Source organism: Pogonomyrmex barbatus, unplaced genomic scaffold, assembly GCF_055798465.1.
Source record: "Pogonomyrmex barbatus isolate J1 unplaced genomic scaffold, ASM5579846v1 scaffold4, whole genome shotgun sequence".
Taxonomy (NCBI): domain Eukaryota; kingdom Metazoa; phylum Arthropoda; class Insecta; order Hymenoptera; family Formicidae; genus Pogonomyrmex; species Pogonomyrmex barbatus.
This window is the reverse complement of record NW_028297138.1, coordinates 12,894,239-12,908,309: the sequence shown is the minus strand read 5'-3', so window position 1 is coordinate 12,908,309 and position 14,071 is coordinate 12,894,239. Positions and strand designations below refer to the sequence as shown.

Here is a 14,071-nt window from a genome sequence, read left to right as displayed (position 1 = left end):
TCATCAAATAAAAATTTATCTAAGCATTATTTTTAATGATAGATAACATTACTTTTACAATTGCAATTTTACTTACCATTTGCTGCATTGAAAGCGGACACCTGTTCTCTGACGTTAACGCCATTCAGAGGTGGTTCCGGAGGCGGTAAGGCAGGCGGAGGAGGAATATGCCCTCTAGGACCTCGGGGCGAGCCACCCGTGACCAGTTTTCCCATTTGCAGCATCTTCAAATCCTCGACAAGGTCTTGCGCCGATACACTCTGACATTGAAATATATGCATTTCCGCTCGCTGACCGGAACCACTGTCATCGGCCACCGTGAATACCAAAATATTGTTATACATCTCCATTGGATCTCTCGAGGTAAACGCCGTCGGTTCCTGTATCAAGGAAGCCGGAAATCGCTCCATGATGGCCTGAAATTCTCAATCGTAAGTTGTAAAAGAAATTGTTGTTTAAAATTGTCGCCGACTATATACGCGGTAATCTCGCGGGCGATCTACTTTCTCGCGCGACATGACAAATCGACACGTTGATATAAATTTATACAGATAAATGTATCCTTAACCACTTCCTCAAACACGTCAATTAATTTCGTTTACGAGATATCTTTTTATTATGATTTTGAAAGATGCATCAATTTTTTTACACCAGTTACATTATTATATAGAGAATATTATAGAGAAAGGCGCGACATAAAACGTTATTATGGATTTAATTGAGAGCATAGTTAAGTTCCATAGATGTGTTTTCCGAGTATTTACGATAGAATCTGTAAAAATTACCCCCGTCTCGTTATCCATGATAAGAACCCAATTTCGCTCAAGACGAAGCTGCATTTTTTGACTCCAGATGCCATTGCTTTTCTCTAATTGTAGGAGACGGCGCATACCATCCGCCGGATAAACAATACCGGTTTCCTTCGTGACGGTAAACGTGGCCAAGTGTTCCATCATATACGTCGGCTCCGAGCTGCTGGCGCGACCACCAGAAGTGCTCGGCGGCCCACTAGAACCACCACCATCTGAAATGGAAAACTCGTCTTTAATTAACTCGTAACATTTTCTTTTTTCAATTTATCACTTCTCTATCCTTCTAAGATAATACTCCAATTTACATTTTCTTTCAAATCTTTAATTAATTTTGAATTAATTTTTTCCCTCTTCTTTCATTCTTTCACTTTTAAACTGACATTGCGCAATGTCATTAAGTGTCGTTAAATTTGCTCAATTTATTATTCCGTTCAATTTTGCAAAGTTTATATATAAGCAGCTACTCTTCGTCTTTATTTTCTCCTCAAAGAGATTTGTAATAATCAGATAAAATTGCCAAACAAACGGTACACGTTAGCGAATGATAATTTATTTCGAAATATAATTAGCTTTTTAATTCCACGATACAATTCAAGTGAACGGGTTGCTCACCTTTGTTGTAAGCGGGGCTGTGACCACTGTTGTAGTACGGCATGGTAACTAAGGATGTATCCCGCTGATTATAACTGAAACAGAAGAGCCAAAGTTTCCATTATCCGAAATGTATCGTTGAAAGGAGCTTTGAATACATAATGTATCGGATAATTATTCGTTCACGAGTAAAGCGAGTAAAGCGTACGAGCGTACGAAAATCTTCTCTCTCTCTCTCTCTCTCTCTCTCTCTCTCTCTCTCTCTCTGGCCTTTGGGTTTGCGTTCGCAAGCGTTCGCAAGCGTTCGCTCCGTTTAATTTATGCGCGCCGAGTTTCGCCGTCTTTTTATTTCAATTCATGCAGTTGATTATAATAACAATATCGTGTTGCGTTGCCAAGCGCGAAATAATCGGATTCAATAGCTTAATGAGTAACGTTGATACTTGCACGTCGCGCGACGCGTATATCCGGCTATCGGGTCAGCAATGCCATACTTGGCGCTCAAGAAAGCCAGCAGCCCCGTTGCCTCTCGCCAAAGTGAAATTCCAATGTGTTTAATTCGTTTGCCAGACATGTCTGGAATTCCTCCTCTTCCACGTCATCTTCCGCCTCTCCTCCCAATTTCCTCAACTTCATTTTTCAAAGATGAAATTTTACGCTCACGAATCTAATCGTTTGCTGGACACTCCGCTGTTTGCCGTTCGACTCGCAACGCAAGCAGTCTCGTCCACTTTTCACTTCCTTCCATACCTGTTTCGCGTAGTAGTCGCGTAGTTAAACGCGAACCTTATGTACGATTAACGTGTCTTAAGATTTCCTAAATATCACATTCTTTAATATATCTAATATCTATATTTATATTTGTGTAATATATCTTGTATTATTTCTATCTGTTGGAAATAAGCTAGGCGACTGATTTAATTATCGGTAAAAGTAATCTCGAGCTTACTAAATGTTTAAAATATTCTAAAATAACACAGGTGTCTTATATAAATTTATTTTTCGAGGTATTAAAATATTCATAAAAATATAAATTAAAATGAAAATAATTCGTGTGTATCTAACTATGAGAGAGAATACTCGACTGAAATTTTACATATAAATAATTTCATAAATAATTTCAAAGTTGTGTGACATGGTTGTCATAGCAATATTTAATATTTTTCCTTCTTATTTCCTAGCCGATTTCTTTTTTTCTCGCGCGTCGCGTGTAAATTGACGCGTCACAGAATCCATACTCGTCGATGGATTATTTTCAGATTATACAGAAGAGAAACTGAGACACGACAGTTCTCTCGTTTTTACATATCTCTGTGCGAAGAATGCGAAGAATTCTGAATTTGTTCCAAGAGAAATTCCTCCATAATCATTTCTAGTGTTAAGCAAACGCGCGACTGTTTCTACAATTTAATTATTACTATTAATGTATATGATAAAATCAAATAAAAATATCAGATAAACATGTATATACTCTGCCATAAAAATTGCATTCTGTTAGTTCTACTTAACGCTATGCGAGCATCGTGATGTTATAAAAGATGTAAATATCTCTTCAACGAGTCTGTAAATATGTTCAACAAACACAAGTTGTCAATCGCATTTGCGTAATTGACACATTCGCGCCATGACGCGATTGATCGCGTTCTTTCGTAACGCCAAATCATATTAACGAGAACGACGTGAATATAAATGTAAACTCGTTTGTGAAAAAACCATGTGTTTCCTGTGTGATACGAGATATTTTATGCTAGAAGGAAGTTCCTGAGAAAAAAATGATGATGAAAATATATTAAATGTAACATTTATAAAACTTTCGATACTCGTTGGAAAGTAATTTGCGGTGACATTGTACGTACATAAATATCAATAATTTAGCAATTAAAATTAAAATAAAATAAAAATTATGATTTTTATAAAAAGTTATAATTGCCTCAAAACAATGTTTCATGTGAATAATAATTTCTTACAAGTAAATACACCAAATTTTTGTCTCTAGTGTAACTAAATACTCTTCGAATTATATATTGCGACTTAATTACTTAACAGATTGTACTCGTTTATAGTTTCGAAAGTACAAATAAGCGCTTCTAATTCTGCGGGCAGTCAGAGTTTCACTTTGAAATTCGCATTCACAATTTTTTAATGATTCAGCAAGTAAATTAGCCGCCAAATCAGCCGCTAAATGTAAATCTATCTGGCACATAGGAATTAGTAATAAGAAGATCCTCGTTAAACGATAAGTAATTTTCATTCGCTTTCATCGACATTGGCAAGTTATTCGGCGGCAATTTTGCAATTTACGATGGGATATACCACCATATAGATACCGTGAGAACATAAAGGAAGCATTGATCGATCGTCGTTTCGTACAATGACAAAAATTAATAGATTTCGAAACATTAGTTCAATCAACATACATATTGTATAAATAATTTACAATATATAGTATGAACATATAAACAAATATTTATACAAAATACGCATAGGTATACGTACTTTGTTGTTTTAATCGGAACATAAGATAGAAATAAATAATTAAGCTCGCGTCTATATGTTTTAATTATTTCAAGTATTTGGAAATGGAATGATTCATGATAATTTTATAGAGTGTACGATTTAATATCCGGTGAGCTGTTGTGAGATAAATTATCACGATGATATATATATATATATATATATATATATATATATATTTATAAAACTGTATCTGTACTTTAACAAAAAGGTACAAACAAACGAATGCCATTCTTATTCAATTTAGAGGTAAATCTAGTCCATCGTTCCATTAAAAGTATATATAATTTTACGTGATAACGTAAATTTGAATCATAGATAGATTATATCGCGTGCAAGTTGATAGTATTGCGCAACTAATACGATACGTAAACAATACGTGATCCGCTATAAAAATGTTTGTCATCATCGCATCGGTGGGAAATGCAACTTACGTTTTCAAATAACAAAAGGGCTCATTATATTTTTCTTAAATTGCATTGTTACCTTGACTGCGGTTACTAATGGAAAAAAAATCAGCGAGCGAGCTTGGCGGATGGAGTTGCATAATAATAAGGAAATGTGTATAAAAGGTTTCAAGTTCTGTATATTATATTACGCTTCCTGTAATATGCTGTAATATATATCTATTATACTATATTTCTACAGATTCCTCGATTAATTTGAAACTAAATTTTTTAACTTTGATGACTTTCAGCGTGTCAGGTCTTTTTAAAGTCAATTTTTGGGGAATTAAAATTTTATAACGATATTTTATCAAATGATATTTTATCTTTTTGATTTATTTTGATATATAAAGTCGCCTCGACTTTCTCATTTGTAATATTTCACGTATTTCAATCCATGTGTACATATACATATTTTATTACTTTTTATATATTTAGTGATGCACACTCATTTCAAGTTTACGCTTGTTTATTATGCTTAAATTTAAGGAAGAAATGAGCCGTCAAGTTAGCAGAACGCGAATTGTGAAACTGAAGAAACACACAATAAAATTGCGGAGATAGTATGAGATATTAAATATAACTATTTTGCCCCGACGAGTTCTCACGCACCGTAGGTAGCTACGACTCGACGTGAAAGAATTTCTGTTCGCGGTGCGATTCTAATGCCGGCCTAAGCAGATCTCGGCAGAGGCCTAATACACAGCAGTCACGGCAAAAAGGGAAGGGAAAAGGAAAGAAGGTGAGTGGGCTTGAGTGTGTATGCCTCTCCACGAGACCAAAGTGTACCAATGCGTTTCGATCCTGCATACCAGGAATTCCTCATCGACTTTCTGAATTCTAGATTTTCATATAGCTGAGACTTCCCATTCAGAAAAAAATGAATATTTTTTTTTAAGATATCAGACACGAGACACACAATGAGTGATTAGAAATTAACAAGTTGTTGGAATTTAAAATAATCGCATGAAAAATATTTCTTGCTTCTAAATAATAAATATTCATCGCGTTAATAACAACATAAAATTTGATAACTTTGATACTTCTTTCAATATCAAAAGATGAGTGTGAGTCGATATATGTAATCTCGAGATATGGACGTAAAATGTGATAAAAATTCTAATGTGTATGTGAGATATCATTTTGTAAAGTTTTGTAAAGGTTGGATTATGTAAATTTTGTATTAGCATAGGATAGATAGTGTAATAAGAGAGGACATGACATCAAAAAAATCTTCATTCTCATGAAGAATATGATTTTACGTCACCAATGATATGTATCTAGATATCTAAAGCATGGGGAAAGAATAAAAAATTACAAGTATGTATGGATACACGTAAACGTATGCTTTGCGACAAGTCTCAAACGTAACTGCTTGAATATAAACATACTCTATCTGTGGGAAAATTTAATAGAATACGTAATATCGTATATCGGTAGTTTTAACTCGCATATGCTTGACACCTGTAAACAGGTTAATTTTGGATTCCCTGAATTTTTTGTCTAATCATAATAATTTACAAGCAGGCCGATATATTTTTATGCAAATCAAGATTTTACTGCCTAGCTCTTCTTTCCTCTTCTTATAGCATTCTCTTGAATATTCTATAAATTTTTATCCAACAATCGTAAAAAATTTCACGCAAAATCATTTCTTCGATTTAATTACAATTTTCATGAAAGAAAGAATGCGAATATCAGTTGTCACGCGTTCTCATCGCCGCAAATAAAACATAACATCTTTCGATAAGCTGTAAAGTCTGTACTGTATTATTTCAATTTTCATTTCACTCGTACCGCACGATCTCTCTTTCCATCGAAGATGGAAAACTCTAAAACGAAAAACCCCGTAATTTTCGCCCAAGCCAATGGCGAAGGTTAACAACCTTGGACATGCTCGAGATGTTCCACGCACTGGCGACGGAAGGGAATGCGAGCAAGTATCTTGTTGCTCGTGTGCGCGAGCGCGATGATAAATCGAGATGATGTACATTTTACGATGCACTTTATATCCACCGTATCCACGGACGTTCCGTTAACGAAGGCATAAATTCCCGTATTTTCCGCGGCATTGGTGCTGGATGCAAAACCCGATAGATAAGGAGACGACGACGTGACGCGATACGTTGCGTCAAAAGCTTGTAAATTAAATGATGACACGAGTAATCTCGGCAGACCGCGCCGTTTGCATCCGCATCTTCCTTTCCGTTACGCGATTCCTCATTTTACCTCATTTTATCTCATCTTTAACGGACCATCGCGGTAAAAAGTAAGTAAGTGATATAAAAGTAGAGAAAAGTAAACTCTCTGAACACGATTGTAATCGAGGAAATAAACTCTGCAGAATGAGAGTTGTAGAGACAAGTTTGATTCAAATATCTTTACAGATAATTTTTATATCGTTATTTATTTGTTAATTTTTTCAAACAAAAGCGACTTTTGTATTTTACATTTTTTTTTCTTTTTTTCATTGTTCAAGTATAGGCAGATCGAGTGTGTCGAGGACGTCGCCTCGAGTGTCGTTCTTTTATAGAATTGAGGTTTATCGAAGTCGCACGGCGCACCTCAAGAATCGCTCTCGGGAATGCAGCACGAGCCGCAATTATGTCTGCATGCACATGCACGTGTGCATGTGCATCGCGCACTCGAGAAAATGTAATCCAGGAGAATGTCTCGATTATTTTATTTTTTTCTGTTTTAGCCTACGTGTCTCTCTCTCTCTCTCTCTCTCTCTCTCTCTCTAATCTGGAATTAAGAATAAATTAAAATTTATATAAAACAAAAAATATCAACAAATTCAGTTGACATACAATTAACATCATTACGTTATACGAGCAATTCTCAGCAATAAATGATTAGTCGTCAATATTTCTCTATTCTTTCTTTATAGATTATAGTATTGTCTGTAATGCTTATATACATGTCATTAAATATTCAGTAAATTATAATAATTATTACAAGATTTTTGTTGATAGAATCGATTCGTAAATATGTAAAAATTATCGTGAAAAAGGTCTGATCTTTTTAAAATGTAATCTTGGAATATTAAATTCGTCGAAATTATAACGGCACCGATCTTTGTATTTCAATCCTTTTTTCTTACATTTTTATAACCATTTTGTTTGTATACGATTGGAGCTCGCATGCGGCAAACAAAACAAGTAATATTATTGCGTTGGTAATTTTTACTTTTATTTTTTGTATATATTACCGGGGCACAGCCGGTGCGGTGATTTTACAGGCCAATAGGCGTGTATGCAAATCATGTATAGAAAACGTGGCAAAGGAATACCGGTAGATGCAGTTGTAACTGTTCACATGACAAATATCGCATGCTGTCGTGGCATTCCATCAACATCAACATCAATAACGTTGATGAATATTCATCATGATTCTTACGTTATCATTATCGGATTCTTGATTGCATTTCGTCGCACGCGTGACAGTTCCTAAACACTTTTCTATAAATTTTTAATTTATAATTATCATTACTAAAATGCGTTACGCAGTTACTACTGCATAATCATCTTATAAAATATTAATATCGCGCGACTATCACGGTACGAACGTAAAGTAATCAAGTATTGTGCCATTCTCCTTGAACGTGTTGCAATTATTATTTAATGATGTTCGTTCGTGTTTCAATATATGTCAATTTGATGGGATGTATGTGGGATGCATATGCAAATCGTAGAAAGCATGGAAGCTTCTCAATAGGAATAATTCACACACATCTAATCGCAATCAATTATAGAAACAATTTGATATATTACGTCAATATTCAGTAATCATAATCGTTTACCGCTTATTTACATTTGTTTAAACATGTCTTTAAAGGAAGATGTTTTAGGAAAACGTAACACTAAATTTTTTTGAAAAAATATTTCGGTGCGGCGGAAGGAAAACCTTGCGTAAATGATGTTTTCACACGGAACTAAATGAAACTTTGAGCCGTTCCATTCTCACACATTCGTAAGAATCGGCATGTCGGCCGTGCCGGCGAGACACGTTGAAAGTAAATATATCGTGAACGTGAGCGCCTATATGAGTGCTGAAAAAGTGGAAAGAAAGTTACCAATGCACCGAAAGTTACCAATCGCATATCTACGGCGATCTGTTTGCGTCTTGTTGCGAACGAGTTTTGCGGTGAATGGACCGAATCGCGGCGCGAATGAACTTTTCACTCGACTGCTCGACTCGCTGATTAATCACTAGGATCAATTCTACCCTTGTGACCAATCATCTATTTGTCGAACGAATCTAATTTGTACGGTATGGTACATTTAATCTCATCGACTCGAGATCAAAAGAATATTAATTTTAATTATACGCTTTACGTTCATTTTCATCATGTTTAATCGTAAAAGAGTGCGAGCTGAAGTTTAATGAACTTGAGACTCTCACATACGTGTGTGTGTGTGTGTGTGTGTGTGTGTGTGTGTGTGTGTGTGTGTGTGTGTGCAGTTCTTGATACGGCCTTTCTAATAATTTTACCCAGGATGAATAAACGATTGATCAATCTGAGTCTAAAGAATTGTAGCTATAGAAAATAATGTGATTAATCTAAAGTACTATGCGTATAAAATATGCAATTAATATAAATTATGGATATCGTATGGATAAACAGCTAGTAATACAATATGTATAATGTACATATCGCATACTGCAATTTATATATTGATAAAAAGGTGTAAACTTTTTTCAATATGAATCTTCACACGTACACTCTATAATAGTGCAAGTGCATTTCGAAATCACAATTTGTCAAAGTTCTTAGAATTTGTATTGTTCATAGATGATAGAAAATTATCTTTCGTTCGGATGCGACGGCACATTTAAGAGACGCACGCCGCACGCACGCACGCACGCACGCACGCACGCACGCACGCACGCACGCACGCACGCACGCACGCACGCACGCACGCACGCACGCACGCACGCACGCACGCACGCACGCACGCACGCACGCACGCACGCACGCACGCACGCACGCACGCACGCACGCACGCACGCACGCACGCACGCACGCACGCACGCACGCACGCACGCACGCACGCACGCACGCACGCACGCACGCACGCACGCACGCACGCACGCACGCACGCACGCACGCACGCACGCACGCACGCACGCACGCACGCACGCACGCACGCACGCACGCACGCACGCACGCACGCACGCACGCACGCACGCACGCACGCACGCACGCACGCACGCACGCACGCACGCACGCACGCACGCACGCACGCACGCACGCACGCACGCACGCACGCACGCACGCACGCACGCACGCACGCACGCACGCACGCACGCACGCACGCACGCACGCACGCACGCACGCATGCAATCGCGAGAAGAATCATCGTCAACGTCAACGACTACGTTACATTCACGAACGTAAACAATCTTTTGGAAAAAATGTTCATGGACTGCTCGTATGTCGAATGCACGTGTCGAGTGTTTTCGAGACAGCGAAATCCGCAGGCGGAAAAAGAGAAGCGAAGAAAGAAGCTAATGAGATTATAAAAACAATTTAAGATGATTCTCACAATGGCAAGCATGGCTGATATTTGCGCGGTACCATTCTTTCTTTCTCTCTTGCGGTGTAATATTACATCTGCAGAAACGCGTAAAAACTTTACGTTTTCGCGAACAATTTCACGAGGAATGCTCCGATGCCGAATATATTTAGGAGTTTCAACCTTGCGAAAAATTAACTTGACTCAGCTAGACATTAATTGGAAGTAGTTAGATTCATATTTCGCGCTATTCTGTGTAATAAAAATAGAAATATTGAAATCGATAATCTCCGCAAGAGAAACAATTCGCCAAAATTCGTGAGCTGACTATACTTGCTAAATGATTTGTGTAATATGTTAAGTGAATTATGTAATAGAAGCGTACTACGAAATTATCGATTTATATAGAGAAACAAAGGGAAAACAACACAGAGAAAGAGAAAGAGAGAGAGAGAGAGAGAGAGAGAGAGAGAGAGAGAGAGAGAGAGAGAGAGAGAGAGAGAGCTAATAATAGATATAAAAATCTGTGTGGTTAAAATAACATACATCAAAATGTGAAGATTTCTCGATGTGATAAGAAATTTTCATGGGTGATGTATGAAAAATTACATCAATGGGCACGAAGCCGATAAATATTCGCAATGTATGTCACGAAATCACAGATGTATTAGCAGGTCAACAAACTACTGCTATGTGAAACTACGTTTCCATACACATAGACTATACTAGAGTGAGAAACCAGGACGACGTTAAAAGCAAGTATACGCAAAATTAAGAAACGTAACTACTCTTTTTGTATTACACTTTGAAACCTTTATCTAATACCGTGCAAATTTTAAATAAACACAAACAAAATTATTAAACTTCTTTTTGTGTTTTCATGGAAAGAAATATTCAAATATTGCATTAGGATGCTTTCCCATTCAGTAACGATATGTGTTTAGGACAGTTTGGAAATAAGAGCCTCTCGAAATATTTACTCTTACTTAATCCATCATTAAATACGAACATGTCATGTTTTCTGTTGTCTCCTCATCGTCGAGGAGAAAAAGTTCATAAATCCTGCAGCGATAGCACCGGAAAGGAGGAGAATCGATCCGCGAACAGTCAATAATGAGCTCTTCGCGATCCGTGTCGCGACAACGCTGGTCTCACGTGGGAGATCACGTAGGCATTTCGTAGGCGTGAATTACAGGTGTCGTTTGACAGTAGGACGCTATGGGCCGACACGATGACGAGCGCTTAGATAAGTTCGATCGGATCGCTGTATGCCGGCCGGCGTAATTTCTCTCGATGTAAAAGTCAAAATTTATTCTCCGTCGATCGTTTTTGTCCGATCAATGAGATTTTTGCCTGGTCCGACGACACGACGATCGTGCGCGTATTCGACCGAAATGTAAGCAAGCGCGCACGCGACCTGCGCAATAATAATATGATCCGCGTCGTGAGACGTTTCGTGTCTCGAAGATAAGAATTTCGCGAGAGAGGATTCAAAAGATGATTACGCGCACCATTATCGATTAAAACCCAACAATACAGTCGTGCCGCGGGAGGAATGCAACTCGTAAATGTCACGGGCGGGGAGCCGAGACTTAACGGGGAGACTCGGAGATGTTTATTGCTCTTCTCGCCTTATGAGACATCTCCGTCGTGGACTTAAACTTGCTCAATGAGAAGGCACCGACATTACGATTCTGTGATACCGACGGCTACGAATACGGCAAGGCTACCGATCTCTCTTTACAAGATGTCGTATGCCTAACTGCCGCTTTTTAGTCTTGATAAATGTGATGGCCAGCTTTTAAAAAGACTATGCTACGCGATTTATATACCATATAAAAAAAAAAAAAAAAAAAAAAGAGCGTCAAAAAACAGAAAAGAGCTGATATAGAGTAAAGAATAGGAGGAACGTACAAATGCGTAATTATAATCCTCACAGGATGAACGTCCATATAATTGCAGTCATTTCTCCTTATATTTAAATTTAATGGACAATATAAAATAAAACTAATGGATAATGTAAAATTAAACTAAAGCTGTATGATCAAGTTACGCGATCTACGTTACTTGCATAAAACTATTATTTACAAATAATAGATACACAGAATTATCAAAATAAGATTCGAATTTGATTAAAAGCTTATAATATTGGCGGATAAGAGAATGGAGATTACATATTTTATACAATCGCGAGATAGACTAAAAAGAGGATGATCAAAGGTCGGCGATCGATGAATCATCGAATCACGATAATGATAGCCCGATAAGAATTAACGAATGCGTCCTCATAATGGTTATAATTATCGATATCGCGATATCGATATACGCCCGACATAGATAGCGTGTATCATTATTGTTTCTGTCACATTTATGCCAGAGGAAAAATCCTTACGATTAACTTTGAAGGTCATACGATTAAAAAATATTTTCCTACAAATGAACTAATGAAATACAATTTTCGTATAAATATCTCGTTTGTACGTTTAGTGAGAACCGCAGCTTTTAATCATTTTGTAATTATTTCATAAAGTGAACGATCTCATCTTAATTCTGTTGTCGATTTATCAAGCTTTAACTGGTAGTAAAATAAAAATATAATGATTTAAACTGTTATACAAACGCGCATGTTTCTTTTAATATTTTAGTAAAGATACGCGATAGAGATTTGAGAGAAATCGAGACGTGATCTAGATACAATGAATTATCCGACAATTAAGACTTCGTATCGTCCAATTAGGAAGTTTCCTTCAATCTTAACAGCATTCTTCGATCCTTAATTATTCCTTAATTAGTTAATTATTTTTCGCGTAAGCAGTCTTGAAGTCCGTTCTAATGTCACCGGAAACGCATGTACATTCGACCATTTGTGCGGCTTTTCTATTCGGATAGAATTGCTCATAATGCACGGTAATGTTTTATATAAAAATATCAAATTATTTTTAATGATAATCAAATTAATTTTTATAAAATTGTAAAGAGATGTGTTATATACTTTGAATATATTTGTATATATATATATATACATAAATAAGTACGCGCGCACATGTGTGTGTGTGTGTGTGTGTGTGTGTGTGTGTGTGTGTGTGTGTGTGTGTGTGTGATTCACATATATTTTCGTTTTCAGTCAGTAAATGAATCGTTAACTTTATTGTCGTGCAAAATCATACAAATTTCTCTTTAAAAACTTAAGTTAAAACGCGATTTAAAGTCAGCAAATTTCTTCATTTTTTACCCTTTGCTTTGTTTATACAAATTGGCATCAGGCTCGCGAATCTGTCACCGACGTATGATTACAAGTATCGTCGAATCTTGTTTACTTTTGATCATAGTACTAGGAATCTCATGTTAATGATTCTAAATTAAAACGTTACATCGGCATGCGGAAAGTGTTCAATCTTGTCTTCTTCTCCAGTTTTGTTTATACTCGTACACGAATTTTGCATCGATGACGTGATTCGTAGATTTGAAACGCGATCCAAATGAGTGAAATTTAACTCGACTTCTTCAGCCGTGCTAGTTTTGTTTGTCTCCATTGCGATACTCATGTATCTGAAACTTGACGATGACATGAATCGAAGTGACAAAATACAATGGCTAAGAAACGTGGCGCATTTAAGTAAATCCAATGCGTATGCAACGGCAAGCGAGGTAAAGCAAAACAGATGCAAAAGCGCGCGCGCGCGCGCGCGTAAACGCGCCTTTCGTCAGCGCGATTTTTATTTGCTATGCGTCCTTCTCGTCGGCTGCGTCGGTCACAGACAGGCAACGCGGCCATGCACGTTACGAAGAACGGCGGAGATGGAGGAGACGGCAACAGGTGTGCGCGACCGAACGATTTGTCTCGGCGTTGCAACGGTGCTGCTGCGTGCGTTACGACGACCTCGCGTTCCCTCGCGTTATTCCCAGAGCATTCTATTCCTCCACGCTTGACGTGGAATTAGCATCGATCGGTCGATCGGCCAAAAGACAGAGAGAGAAAGAGAGAGAGAGAGAGAGAACGAACCGAGACCTCGTACGCGCATAGCAGGCGCGCGACGAACGGGATCGCTTACCTTTTATTTACAAATTTTTCACAATGCACCACACGCACACGCACATGAAGAGACTGAAGCGGACGAGAGACCTGCAAGGAAAGGACACTCGGTCTCGAGGCGACAGAGAAACGAGCGGCGGAGCTACGTTCCGAACA

The 14,071-nt window shown here is 37.6% G+C and overlaps 1 protein-coding gene across 2 annotated transcripts in view; it reads right to left on the bottom strand.

Moving 5' to 3' along the window:
• The window catches only part of LOC105423323 (epidermal growth factor receptor kinase substrate 8), a 21,877-nt gene extending 7,806 nt beyond the window's left edge, over positions 1-14,071 (bottom strand). For both annotated transcript variants that reach the window (XM_089080745.1, XM_089080746.1), the window contains exons 1-4: positions 13,935-14,071; positions 1,425-1,498; positions 786-1,024; positions 77-416 (exon numbers count right to left, since the gene is read on the bottom strand). In XM_089080745.1, the coding sequence (XP_088936871.1) occupies positions 77-416; positions 786-1,024; positions 1,425-1,467 (622 nt within the window). In that variant the 5' untranslated portion in view covers positions 1,468-1,498; positions 13,935-14,071. The remainder of the gene's footprint in view (positions 1-76; positions 417-785; positions 1,025-1,424; positions 1,499-13,934) is intronic.